Genomic DNA, 13,250 nt, shown 5'->3' with positions numbered 1-13,250 from the left:
TGGATATGGGCTTCATCTTCAGGACTTCAGCCTTAGCACCACGGGTGCGCACCCCTCTCCATCCCGAGGCAGGGTAGCGTAGCGGTGACCCACCATACGTCCGTCCCCCTTACACGTGGCGGTGTGCTAGTGTCGGTGGCAGCAGCTGGGCAGGGAGACCCATCCCAGGGAGCAGAACCCACAGCCGCGTGGCACCCACCACTGCGCGCTGAGGACAAAGTCAGGGCTGTGCTTGCATGACCAGCGCCAAGATGTTGTCCTCCCATTGAAAGAGCGCTGCTCTCCATGTTTTGTTAAACACGTGCCAGTTGACAGGTCTCCTGCCTTCTCTGAATAGGGCTTTCAACGTTCAGTTGAAAGAGTCCAGAGAGTTGGGAGTTGAGGTAGCTGAACACATTTCTTTATGACTCTGGGTAAAATACTTATTCTTCTTAACTTTTTGTCTGAAACTCTCTCTGAACAGACTGTGTACGCTTTGCCCACCATCGCTTTCGCATTCGTGTGCCACCCGTCAGTCCTTCCAATTTACAGCGAACTTAAAGAGTAAGCCTTTCTCTTTTCTTTTTTTTTTTTTTCCAGTTAATTGTTTTGCACTGTTTTGCATGGAAAATGTTAGTGCAGAGGTGCTCTGAGTCATTCGTGCCATTCGGAGGAGATATGCTTTAATAAAACCAAACAAGCCAGCGAGTGTGGCTGTCAGCTAGGAAATCTGGCCTCCCAGATGTGCCATTGGGGTGGAGGGAAGCTGAGGATAATGCAATACTTGGGGAGTTTTCTCTGGAAGTACACAGCAGCCTGGGGAGAGCCAAGTTGTGCCGACCGTTATTTTGCATAGGAGGGAGACGTGTGTTCAGCCCACGGCAGTTGTTCCAGCACAACTAAAAATCTGGTGCAATACCAGAAACAAAAATCGCTTTCAGCCTCGCCCGTGCTGCGATGCCGTCGCCAGGCCGGCCAGCTTGGTGCAGCCTCGGGCAGGGCTGTGGGGAGCTGGTGCCCGGCCCTGCTGCGGCCTTGCTGGGGTCTGGCATGGGGCCTGGGCCTGGGCAAGGGGTCGGGAACAGTCAGACCCCTGGGTGCCCTCAAAGCTGGGTGCTTTGAGTTTCACGTGGCTTCAGCAGGTGCCGTGGGGCCTGTCGAAAGCATCCCTGTGTGGATTTAAAAGCATATAGATTTTTATGCACTATACTTTATAAATTTCAGAGCAAATATCTAAAAATGAAATATTTACACTTAATCTATTTTGCTACAGTGGTCTGTGTACATCCATTATTACCACCCATGGGGGATACAAATGTGTTTTTTTCTGCAAACATTCAGAATGTTGTTGTTTTTTTGTTTGTTTTTCTTCTTTGCACACTTCTACTGTCCTTATATTTTGGCCTTTTAATTTAATTACTGAAGTGTTTAAGGGCTCTTCCTGCCCACTCAGCTTCGCTCTTCCCTCCAGTTACAAGAGTGTGGCTGGGGAGCAGAGCCACAGGGTGGTTACAGCATGTCTTTACTTAAACTCCAAGGTCCATTGTCCCACCTTTCTCTTCCTTATGCAGCTGTCAATTAATTCCTGTTCTAAATGAAAATGCATTCATGAGTCTCTGCAGAATTGATATGTTTATGCAAAGGCTTGATACATTTTTAAGCAGCTATTCAGAAAGACAGTCCAACCATTTTATTTGTTCTCTTCTTTTCTTCTTTCCCCAGCCGTTCACAGAAAAAAATGCAGTTGGTTTCAAATATCTCATTTTTTGCCATGTTTGTGATGTACTTTATGACTGCCATATTTGGCTATTTGACTTTCTATGGTAAGTATGCAGACTTTACTGATCAAAGCAGAAAGGGAATACATGTGAAATCAGTAACGAATCCCAGATGGAAAGAAAAGTCCATTCACTTATATTAAAATACTTTTTCAAATAATTTTCCTTAGCGTTTTCATACTGAGGGTACAAATCCTTTCCTGTCTTTCCCCTGTGGATGACAAGCACAAGTGAAAGCAGTATTTACAAAAGGCATATTCAAAATATGAGGAAGAGATTTGTTTAGCAGAACTGGGGATTAGCTGGGCCCTACCAAGATTTGCATTCCAGAGTCCCTACCTGAATTTAGTGTGCCTTGGTAATAAGTGATGTGTGACTGGTTGTCCACATCTGTATAAAATGTGACAGGTTTGAGAGCAGGTCCTAGCAAATGGGTATCAAATGAGCCTTCACAGCTTTTTCACTTTCTTATTGGTACTTTCATCATTGAGAGACAAAGGACCACATGTTTTTCCCGTGTCCCTAGGGTTCACTCCTTCAGGTGTTGGTTAAATAAATTGGCAGCAAAGGTGGGGAAGCGCAGAGGCATGTCCCAGCTCTGCAGCTGAAGGATGGTTATTTCAGTGTCTGGGACTAGCACTGTGTCTCTTTTCATGAATATTGATTCACTTAAAGAAACAAACAAATTATGTTGTATTGCAGTCCTAAGGGAGTATGTACAATTTTTAAGTAAATAGGATAAAATATGAATGTGGCCCAGGAAGCTACTCCCATTTCCCAGTATAATGGAAATGTTGATATGTAGTGTGTTTTCTCATAGACCACTAAAGGGTTATGAGACAGATGCCAAAATTTACATTTACCTTTTACCTCAGGGTCACCAAAAGGTCTTCAGTCATCTCCACTGTGTATTCCAAGTGACCTTTTTGTTACAATCTCCCCTTGTGACACCATTCACTGTAAGCCACCTATTACAAGGGAAAGAAAATAGTAAATATGAAAATTGGCTTTTTTTTTTTTTTTCTCAAAGGTGTACCTGTCTTGTTATTTGTTTTCTCAGGCTCTCGTCCTGCTCATAATGCCTTGAGCCTGCATGCACTGAAGTAATTTGACATCATCAGTTCTAATTTTCCCCATAAAACTGATGGAGGTGAGGGGGTATCTGCTGCAACTGACTGCAGCAGCAGCTGTGCTCACCCGACTGCTGCTAGCTAGAACATTGTCACAGGCATGCATTAGATCAGTAGCCCCGTGGGGGGGCAGTGGGAGTGAATCAGCACGAACCCCTTCGCTTTGGCAGGGAGGAAGCTCTGGTGCGGTCGCCCCAGGGATGTGAGGAGGCAGATACCCATAGGATCCTCTCCGGGAACCTCCCACGCCCCACGGAGCCCATGGAGGAGATACAGGCTGCATCCTCCTGGCCCCCTTGGGAGGGAGCAGCAGAGGAATTTTCCTCCCGGAGCAGGCATCCCTGCACATGGACGCCACGTGCCTCTGCGCAGCTCCGCTGGGGCTCATGCAAGCACTGACGATCACAGGATCGGTGCCATGAGAGGCAGCACAAAGAGGAACTGAGGGAATGCGAAAGCTCTACGCTCCAATCCTCCTTACTCTTGGGACTGACAAGATTTTGCCTTTTATATGTGCACTTGGTTTTCTAACCTCTTCCCTGCCTGGGTAAGACCAGGGTTTTTATTTTGGCCATTTCTTTTTTACGCCAATAGTGCTTGTCTGTTTGCTGTGTTCTCGAAAGTGTTGCAGTTATGACTATATTTACATTGCAGAATTACAGAAAAGAGGTGTTTTTCTTCCCCTAAAAGGTCACTGTGGTTGGGCTCTGTGGTGTATCTAGCTGAAAGGAAAACAGACCTTCAACTGTAAGCCTTGCCTTTCACTTCCTACCTGGCTGCAGTCCGTGAGCGGTACAGAAGTTGCAGTCTGTGCTCGCAGGAGCAGAGTAAGCTCTGTGTCGCAGAAGCTGTGCATGTGCCCGGCTTGAAAACCCCACTCCTAACTTGCAGGGAGGTGGGAGAGTGTTTTCTTTCTCCTGGTGGGAATTCAGGCGCTGAGAGATGGTCTCGCCCCAGAAGGACGCCCTGGGGGGAGCGTAGGCGTTTTGCTCTCAGGAAGAGGAGGTTTTACCACAGTTTTGATCTACACGTGCCCACCGAGTTCCTCTTAAGGACTTCGGTTTAAAAGCTATTATGTTTTCCTGTCAGCTTTCTAAGATTAGCAGACAGAAAGAAAACTCGAGCTGTTCTAAAAACAGAGGGTAGCAAGCGTGTTTCTGTGGCGCATTTCACAGCCGCCTCCCTGGGTTGCTGTTCCTAGATATTCAGAAGGCACAAAGCAAGCACGTAGGTCCCCCAGCAACTTGCTTTTCCCATCCGTTACCACTATTTAATCAGAGTGCAAAGGAAGCATTTTTGCAGGAGGGTTTATTAAAGCATCACCAGTGCCTCCCCACTAGGCACCCCCGGCGATCTTTTGGCCATGCCAGGAGCACAGGGCCGGCGTGGGGCCGAGCCGTGGGCACTGCTGAGGAGGGGCGGCAGGTTCAAGAGAAGAAAAAAACAGAAGGGCAGCCCTCTGAGGAGAGAGGAGCTGCCCGGGGGTTTGAGTGCAAATGTCAAAATGTCCCGCTGAGAGCTGACCTCAGCCGGGCTTTGTTCTTGCTTGAGAACAGAGGCACTGCTTTGTGCTGGGAGTTTATTTGCTGTTTAGACCAATTTAGCTCAACCTTGTAATTTATATTAAACTCAGCCGTTGCGGTGCATGTGGTTATTTTTATATCATTTGAAACTTTAAAACAAGCCCACAGAACTGATTAAAAGTAGCTTATTTCACTTTACTTATTTATTTATATGTATATATATATAAGCAAGCTTTTGTGCGTGTCTCACTGTTGTCTTTCCTACAGTGAAAATTACCTTAGATTTAGGCATGTGCTGTCTTGAATTAGGATGCATTTCTAAATCAGGCCTCCAAAGGATTAATCTGGAATAATGGGAGCATTAGGATTTGGTTCAAAATGCTGTTTTAACTCAAGAATGTTTCATTCCATACTCTTTTGTTTACAGATAAATCACTTGTTGTTCAAGAAGGCTGTTGTTAAGCAATGATTTTTTGTGAATGAATTGCCTACTTGCTGGAACACTTACCGTATTGTCTTTTCCATAGACAATGTGCAGTCAGATCTGCTTCACAAGTACCAGAGCAAAGATGACATCCTCATCCTGACAGTGCGCTTGGCTGTGATTGTCGCAGTTATACTCACAGTGCCAGTGCTGTTTTTCACTGTAAGTAAAAGTCTCCATGCAGTTTGGAAGTAGGTAATGTCTGTATGGTTGGATTTTTTAAAAACACAGTTTGGTCATTTCCAAGTCAGTAATGCTGCAGCTACAAACACGAACTCGAGCTTGGATCGGTCTTTTGCCACACCAGATTCCCAGTAATTTCTGGAAAACTTCTCCCTGCAGGAAATAAATGATTCACTTTTGGTCTTAAATCAGTTTTAAATTGAATCCACAAGGGCCTTCTCTTCCTTCACATGATTTCACTGGAGCAGACTCAGAAGTGAAGTTCACTGTTAGGTGCAGAAGGACCCCAAAAGGCATGGTAAAAAGAGAGGAATAGCCTACTTTGGATATATGCAAACATACAGTTGTGAAATATCAAAGTAATTGCAAGGATTGTTTCAAAGAGCATTATGTCAGAGTCCCCACAATTTCTGTCAGATCAGTGTAGAGCGGAGTTGCCACATGAAGAACCAGTTAAAATAATCATGGGGAGCTTTGAACTGGCTAATAGACTATTCCTGACATCAAACTCTCTCTCTTCCTACAGGTACGTTCATCATTATTTGAGCTGGCGAGAAAAACAAAATTTGACTTATGCCGTCACGTTGTGGTTACTTTTGTCCTTTTGGTTATCATCAACCTGTTAGTCATTTTTATTCCAACCATGAAGGATATTTTTGGAGTCGTAGGTACAGTGTCCTGGCTTTGTATTGCTAATATAAAACTGTTGATAATCAGCAGCATAATAATTATGGTGTTGGCAACTAAGAAAACTCATTCATTTCAATTTTGCAGGTGTCACTTCTGCCAATATGCTGATTTTCATTCTTCCTTCATCATTGTATTTAAAAATTACACATCAGGATGGATCAAAACTGACTCAGAGGATTTGGGTATGTGTTCTTTTCAGGTCAATGTGTTTGTCTTGTCATTTCTTAAAACGTGCTAGATGGAAAACCCAACTAATCTGAAGATTTGTGTGAGCTGCTTCTCCTGACTTTTCCCTCTTGCTTCCATCAGCTGGCAGCCTCGCTTCCCCTTTTTCATTTGCCCTGTGTGTCTTCTGGGCCAAAGGCCCCCTGTGCTCGCCAGCCATTCTCTTTGGAGCTGGGGACATTTCCTTCCAGGGGAGCAGCTGCTCTGCAAGCAGCCGTGGCTTTGGCCAGGGCATGGGTGCCCCTGCAGCTGCCCTTGGCAGCCCTTTTAGCCCAGAGAGCTTTCTGTGTTTCGGTGTGCCAGTTCAGAAGGCATACAGCACACTCTGTCTTCAGGCTTTGAGAAGAGCAGAGCTGATAGGTCCTAAAGATGGACTCATTTAATCCTTTTTAGGGATGATCAACATTTAATAAATGAATTGAAATGGGGAAAAAAGTGGTTTTGGTGTTCAGCAAGTAATTATTAATGACACTAATCTGTTAGTTATCTGTGAGTCTTGTCTTCCCCAGCAGTGCTATCTCATTTTAGCCCATAGCTTTGATACATCACCTTGTAAATCTCCTTAAGAATGAAAGTTAACACACTTGAATTAATTGTCTTTTCTTTTAGTTCATTAATTTTCTCTCCTTTTTCTTCCAGGCTTCTCTTTTCTTGGCACTGGGGATAATGTTTTCCCTAGTGAGCATCCCTCTGGTAATCTATGACTGGGTACAGTCAGGAGGCAGTGCCGAAGGCCACTGAAGCTGACCTTCTGAAAAGGAGACATCCCTGTTTGCTACACACCAAAATCGCAACCATCCGTTCTGTTATCTATTCCACCTTTTGTGAGTTTACTCAAATCAAATCCAAATAATGATTTTCCAGTACTGAAAATACTGTTATGGGTGTATTTTCTTGCAGAAAACAGACCCATTTTTCCAACAGGCATATCACTCTGTCCCATGATACTGAGTTATCAGATCAGCGTTAAGTCTGTGTTAATTGTTGAGAGACTATATAGAGCGTTGCTCATAGGAACTCATCACAATTAGTTTGTTTTTCCTCTTCCACCCATGAACTGCATTGTTCCGTTATTATTCTTAGCCCTTGAACCATAAGCTCTGCTCCTTTAAAGCAGCAGCATTTGTTGTTATCAATCCCAGCTGGAGTGATTGTCCCAAATGTCATCAGTTCACACCCTTTCCCTTTCCCTTTGCCTTTTAACCAAAACTCTGCTCTCAATTGTATGCATTCGGCTGGTTTGTTTGTTTGTTTGTTCTGTTGCTGTTTTGTGCACCATTTGCTTCACCAAGTGTAGCATTCTTGGTACAGACAGGAAAAGCACCATGGGTGTAAATGAGCATTGTGTAAACCTAGGTCCTAAATCTGGTGCTTCTCTCTGTAATGTTGTGGTGGAGGAGCCAGCCCTAGACTTGGCTCTTTTGTTGCTTTGGGGAGCAGACCTGTGTGTGTGTGGGTGTGTGTTTTTGCAAAGGAGTGCAGGGGGCGGGAGAGGGACAATCACCACCAGCCACCATTTCCCTGCTACATTTCAGTTTGAACCTGGCCACCAGTAGACTTGACAGCCAGCAGTGAGTACTTGAACCTGACCAGAAGCAGACGCTCAGAGATATCTGTAGGAAATCTGCATTTTCTTCAGCATTAAACTGTTTGCTAATGCCCCGTTCTTCTCAGAAACGGCAAGCTCCAGTTTTATCAAAACCTACACGTTTAGTCATACCTCATGCCTTTTGCATTCTTGGATTCATCTGTACATACCTAAGGTTGGCCTTGTAGAGACTGGCTCCTCTCTTGTGTCTCATCCTCCTCCCCCTGAAGTCAGCAGGGTTTCTGACAGCAGCGGGAGCAGGATCTGACTCGCCCTACTGAACTACTGGATATCTAATGGAAATTGAAATATGTAACATTTATTTCAACAAACATACACACTTTATATATTTGAAATGTTTTATTTACATTTCACATCAATTCTCCATAGCAATTACAGGAAATACATTAAATTACTACTAGCAGAAACACTGTAACTTGCATCTGCTGTCCACAAAACAAGCATTTGCCTAATGCCTTATAGCTGGTGTAGAGAACTACTTCTAGAGATTCAAATGCTAAGCAGGTGATTGTTGACCATCCTCAGCAGACATTTATTAGTACACTGCCAGCAGCATAAATGTGAGCTAAAAAGTGTCTTCAGTTTTGCTCTTGAGATGAACCAGGCTCCCTCTGAAAAAAACGATGGCTAAGGGGAGCCCTAGATCGCATGCAAGGGCTATGTAATGCTCTCTGTGCGTGTGAGACGTACCTGTCAGTATGCAGTGACCCTCTTGTTCCCTGTGGCTGGTTCATTTCTGACTCCCATTGTAGCTGTGGAAGGAGCCTGTCATTAGCAGCACTGCCTGTGGGTAATCTGTCATTGCAGCTTGTTCTTTGTAAGGTCAGGGGTGGAGAATTCAGGATCTTAGGGTTTCTGTGAGCTGTTGAATTGCCTCAGTTGCCACTGCCTTATCCTATATGGCTTGAAGCTGCTGAGAGTTGAGACTGTAGAGCACTTCTCAGGACCTTAGGAGCAGGTTTTTAAGGGTGACTACAGAGAGGTTAGTTTGGGGCCTTACTTGGAATTTAAGCACTGACATGCAGAGAGGCCTTCAGAGCAGGCTGGCAGCAGGAAGTCCCCTCCCTTCTAACAAAGACCTTCTGGCCTAAAGAGTGGGGCTCCTGCAGCCTGTCCTGACCTGCCAGACTTTTATTCCCAGCAATACAGGCTCCCAGCAAGGTCTCCAGCATGCCATCCTTCCTCCCGTGCAGCCCAGGGTTTAAAACACAGACAGCTGAGCTAGATGGGATCAGGCAGGCTGAGGATCAGCTGCTTGTGGCTTTCAGCAAGTGGCCTCAAATGCCCGTGCCTGTGACAGCACAGCTCACCAGTTCTCTCTGCACCTCCCCTTTATGTGACCAATACTGCCTTAGGCGGGCCCTCATTCACAGAAGTGCATGCTGTAGCCTACAAGTCCAGGTGTTAGTGAAACCACAGAGAGAAGAACCTGTGCTTCTGTCTCCTCTCAGCTCATTCTAGCATTTTCCCAGCTCAGGACATCATTTGGGGTTTCCCTTTCACAGGCACCCAACTCTCCCTGGTAGCTAAAGCAGGAGCCTGGCATCTAGCTGCTCTCTGAATCAGAAAGACTTCTTACCAAGGCCTGTAGAGTCAGGGGAAGGAGCAATGCTTGTAAACTGGAAGAGGGTAGATTTAGAGTGGGTGTAAGGAAGAGGTTGTTCCTGGTGAGAGTGGTGAGGCACTGGAACAGGTTGCCCAGAGAAGCTGTGGATGCCCCGTCTCTGGAAGTGTGCAAGGCCAGGTTGGATGGGGCTTTGAGCATCCCGGTCTGGTGGGAGGGGTTGGAGCTAAGTGGTCTGTAAGGTCCCTTCTAACCCAAACCAGTCTATGATCAGCTTGCTGGGATCACATGTCAGGATTCAAGGCACCTTATAATCTCTCTGGATCTCATCCCAAAGAACCTAACTCAGACCTGAGAATGCTGTACAGTGTTATCCTCAGAACACTCCAGGGCTCTTCTGCTTTCCTTCCCCCTTTATCCTCCTACTACTGATTTTTGAGCGGTGACTCTCTGTGCACTGGGGGGTTGTAAAAGAGGAGATCCTGGGAGTGATTTTCAAATACCCAGGTAGGAGCTAGAGGTCTGATATGCTGCACAGGGTCCCAGAAAGGTCACAACTATGACATCTGCCCCCTCTCCGTATTTTGTAGTCTCGTGTTTCAAATAATGACCATTGACTTTTGACACCCAGCTACCTTGGACTTGAAGGGCTGTTGGGTGGCTGATTGCTCTTTGCATCTTCCTTAGTCTCCTCCATCACAATCCTTCTCCCTCCTCTTTGCTCTTCTGCCTTCTTCTTTTTCCCAGTTTATATGTGTACTGGAGTTTTACTGGATGCATAGGGAGAAGGATGAGCTGGGTGTGTGCACAGAATGAAATTACCCAAGGTACCGGACTATCAAAGCATATCGTAGATACTGAAAGACAGATTCCTGAAATATTGAGTCTTTAAGTAGGCTTTGTTTCTGGGTCTGTGAAAAAAAAAATTAAAAAAAGAAAAAAAAAAAAAAAAGAGGGAATTTTGCTTAGGCTGATTTACTGGCATCATATTTATAGATATTTATGGAAAGGAATCATGTGTTTATTGATGTCTGTGGTAATGAACGTGAAATAACGTGCTTTTTGTTTTCTCATCAGGTTTATACATTCTTAACAGAATGCAATAGACCCTGCTGTAACTGTCAACATCAGTGATGGATGACAATATTTGTATGAGGTTATCTGTAAAATGTACTGCTGTTATTCAGTTCATTTGGAATAGTGAACTTGTAGCCAACAATGTACGAGTCCCACATTTTAGCTAGGATTTTAAGAGCACAGTGAAATGCTGTAGGAGTTTCTCTGTTGTTAAATTAATAGGATCCAGAGTACCGTATCTACTTAGTAGGTGGTAGCATGCTTTCTTTTCATAGAGAGTTTATCACTATTGTGAGCACTGCAAATTTCATAGACTAGGTGAAAAATTGCTCCTAATAACTGCAACAAAGTAATTTAAACTTCTTTTTTGCATAATAGAAACAATCGAGTGGTGAAGGACAAGGAAAGACTAAATAGAAGCAGGGGCTCCCAGTAAGATTGCAGGAGCTAATCTTACACTGAAAAGACAGCCTTGCTGCCTCTCCTAGTCCACAGCACATTGCAAAGAAAATAGTCTTGAGCTTAAACCACTCTTATGGTTGCAGAATACAGCTGCCCTTCTCTGGCCAGCAGCAAGCATGCCTGGTAAGTAAAACACAGTGGATTGTTACCTGGGAGCAGCGTGTTGGGAGCTGTGATGTCTCTGGGTGATGCTTGCTCCTGGTCAGAGAGCTAATGCCAAATCTGTGCACCAGCACAGACCTTTCGTAGGGCTGACATGGACCCAAGCAGTGCCCATCCCCAGTGTGGGGCTGCGAGGGAAAGGCCAGTCCCATCCTGTGAGGGCAGGGACACCCACCCCTTCCTGAGGGCTGCTGTCCTGAGCCTCACAGAGATCTATAGCTTGTGCTCCCCTTGGAATAGGTCATATCTGCAAATGCAGGTTGGGTGATAGATGGGTTTTGTCTGTACATCTGCCTTACAATGCACAAGCGCCACAGCTCTCTCTGATAATGAGTATTAACAGTAACAATTAATGGTATCTCTAGCTCATCGTTAAATTAACACGTTTCTTTGCTTGAGCCTTACATTAAGGCTAAAGAGCATCTTGGTCAAAGCAAAACTTTCCATGTGGTGTTGTCCCACCTCCAGTCCTACCGTCCCACCCTGGTGCCTTTATGAGGGAGGCACAGCCGAATGTAGTCAGGTCCATCAGCGGTTCCACAAGATGGCTTTATCGCTTGGTGCCAGGGCGCTCGCTTAAACAGTTCCCCAGAGCACCTGGCATCAGGAAAATCCTTATTTCCTATAACTTACACAAAGAATGTTTTATTTGTATCTAATGTAAGGATTTCTGTAACAAACTGTGAAAAAAAAAAAAGATAATTAATAAAAAGTACAGGGCTGGAAAGGTCTAGAATTCACAAATTGTACACATGCCTATGTTTCTGAAGACAAATCTATGCAGTTGTGTTGTATTGTAGGAAATTTCATTTTTATGTATATATATATAGTAAATAAATAGGATGCTGTATATTTTTGCAGTTGTTTATGCCCTATTATATAGAAGTGTTGAGATAGGCTCTGCATATTACGAATAATTTTAATAGATATACAAATACTTTAGCTTCAGACTTAGCAAAATGTATATCCTTTCCTTTCTCCCAAGAGTTCACAATTTGAATCCCAAACTTGAAATTATAATTACATTGCTAATGTAATAACAAGAAAGAAAAGAAAGAAAAAAGAGAGAGAGAGAGAGAGAGAGAGAGAAAGAAAGAAAGAAAGAAAGAAAAGGAAAGAAAGAAAGAAAGAAAAGAAAATAAAGAAAGAAAAAGAAAGAGAGAGAGAGAGAGAAAGAGACCCAATGAAATTCCTAGGAATAGTTCCAGCACAGGTCTCCCTGTTTTCTCCATAGCAAGTTATCCAGTCTTACTACTGGGTAAGATATCTCCCTGCATAAAGTGCCCATTTGGTACCCAGGTACCTGTTCCTCTGCCGAGGCCATGTGGCAGCAACATGCTGAAATGGACTTACGCAGAAAGCAGAGCAAGCTGCAGCCAGCAGCCTGCCCCAGCATTATGCCACGCTGGGTTTCAGGCCCGTATATCATTCCGCAGAGGGTAACTAGTACAGATAGAAGTCAGACCAGGACTTCTGCACTCCCTTTTCAGCCAGCAGAAATGTAGATCAGAAAAAAAAGTATCACGTGCCAGGGGTGGGTGACAACCAGAGCGATTTGTTCTGTTTGTAGCCTGCTCCCTGCAGCTCCCTTGCTGCAGAGCCCTGTGGCAGCTCCTCCAAGACAGACCCAGGCATGCAGCTATGGTGTGCCCACAACACTTAGCATCTCCTGTGCTGGGAGAGCATCCCCCACCCAGGGACAGCTTGCACATCCCTTATATGATCAGGCAGACGCCAGCATTTTGGTCACAGGATGGCTGCATGTCCAGGGTGGGTTCGATGGAAGGGGACAGATGTGTAAGCCCCGAGAGTGCCTCGGTGGGAGCGCAGCCTCGGCGCTGCAGGCGAGTGCTGTCAACAGTTTTGCATAGAGTCTCTCACTGGTAAAGCGCAGAAGCGCTTTTTTTTTTCAGGACTGATTAAAAATGGAGGTTGAGAAATGCATCTAAAAATAATTGTATGTTTTTCGTGTTTAATTTATGGTCTTGGATGAAAATGAAACTTGAAATAACATTTGCTTTAACCATGAGCACAAATTTGAGGAAAAATTTATATGCAGTCACTTCTATGGAGCTTTTCAAATTAGTACAAGTGTACGTTTTGTTTTCAGTGTTACAGCCAACAAAATATAATCTGTAAAGGTATTTTTCCACAAGACTTGAACTTTAACTTGTTTATAGAAAGCTGTTTTTAGCATCCCAAGATATGTTAAGGCTTACCCAGATCCAGTATAAACAATACTGTTTGAATGATGTACACTTGATATGAGCTCATCTCTAATAGATTGTTCAAGTGAGTGAATGGTAATATTTTGCTCCTGCTAACATCACCATACTTTGTGCTGTTCATATTCGAATAAAAGATGCAGTTTTTCAGTTTCTGTG

General features: G+C 44.4%; 1 protein-coding gene across 2 annotated transcripts in view; it reads left to right on the top strand.

Annotated features, from left to right (window-relative positions):
- SLC38A1 (solute carrier family 38 member 1) overlaps positions 1-11,978 on the top strand; it is a 38,789-nt gene extending 26,811 nt beyond the window's left edge. The window contains exons 11-17 of one of the 2 annotated variants that reach the window (XR_003497045.3): positions 464-543; positions 1,702-1,802; positions 4,938-5,056; positions 5,604-5,745; positions 5,852-5,949; positions 6,632-6,816; positions 10,243-11,978. Coding sequence is in view for 1 of the 2 variants with exons in the window: in XM_027456755.3 (XP_027312556.2) it covers positions 464-543; positions 1,702-1,802; positions 4,938-5,056; positions 5,604-5,745; positions 5,852-5,949; positions 6,632-6,733 (642 nt within the window). In the remaining variant the exon portion in view is untranslated. Of the gene's footprint in view, positions 1-463; positions 544-1,701; positions 1,803-4,937; positions 5,057-5,603; positions 5,746-5,851; positions 5,950-6,631 lie in introns of both variants that reach the window. The other variant, XM_027456755.3, reaches the window with a different exon arrangement.
- The last annotated feature ends 1,272 nt before the right edge of the window (positions 11,979-13,250 follow it).

The sequence above is a fragment of the Anas platyrhynchos genome, chromosome 1 (genome assembly GCF_047663525.1).
Source record: "Anas platyrhynchos isolate ZD024472 breed Pekin duck chromosome 1, IASCAAS_PekinDuck_T2T, whole genome shotgun sequence".
Lineage (NCBI taxonomy): Eukaryota > Metazoa > Chordata > Aves > Anseriformes > Anatidae > Anas > Anas platyrhynchos.
Note: the sequence above shows the minus strand (reverse complement) of the source record. Positions and strands in the feature narration are given on the sequence as shown.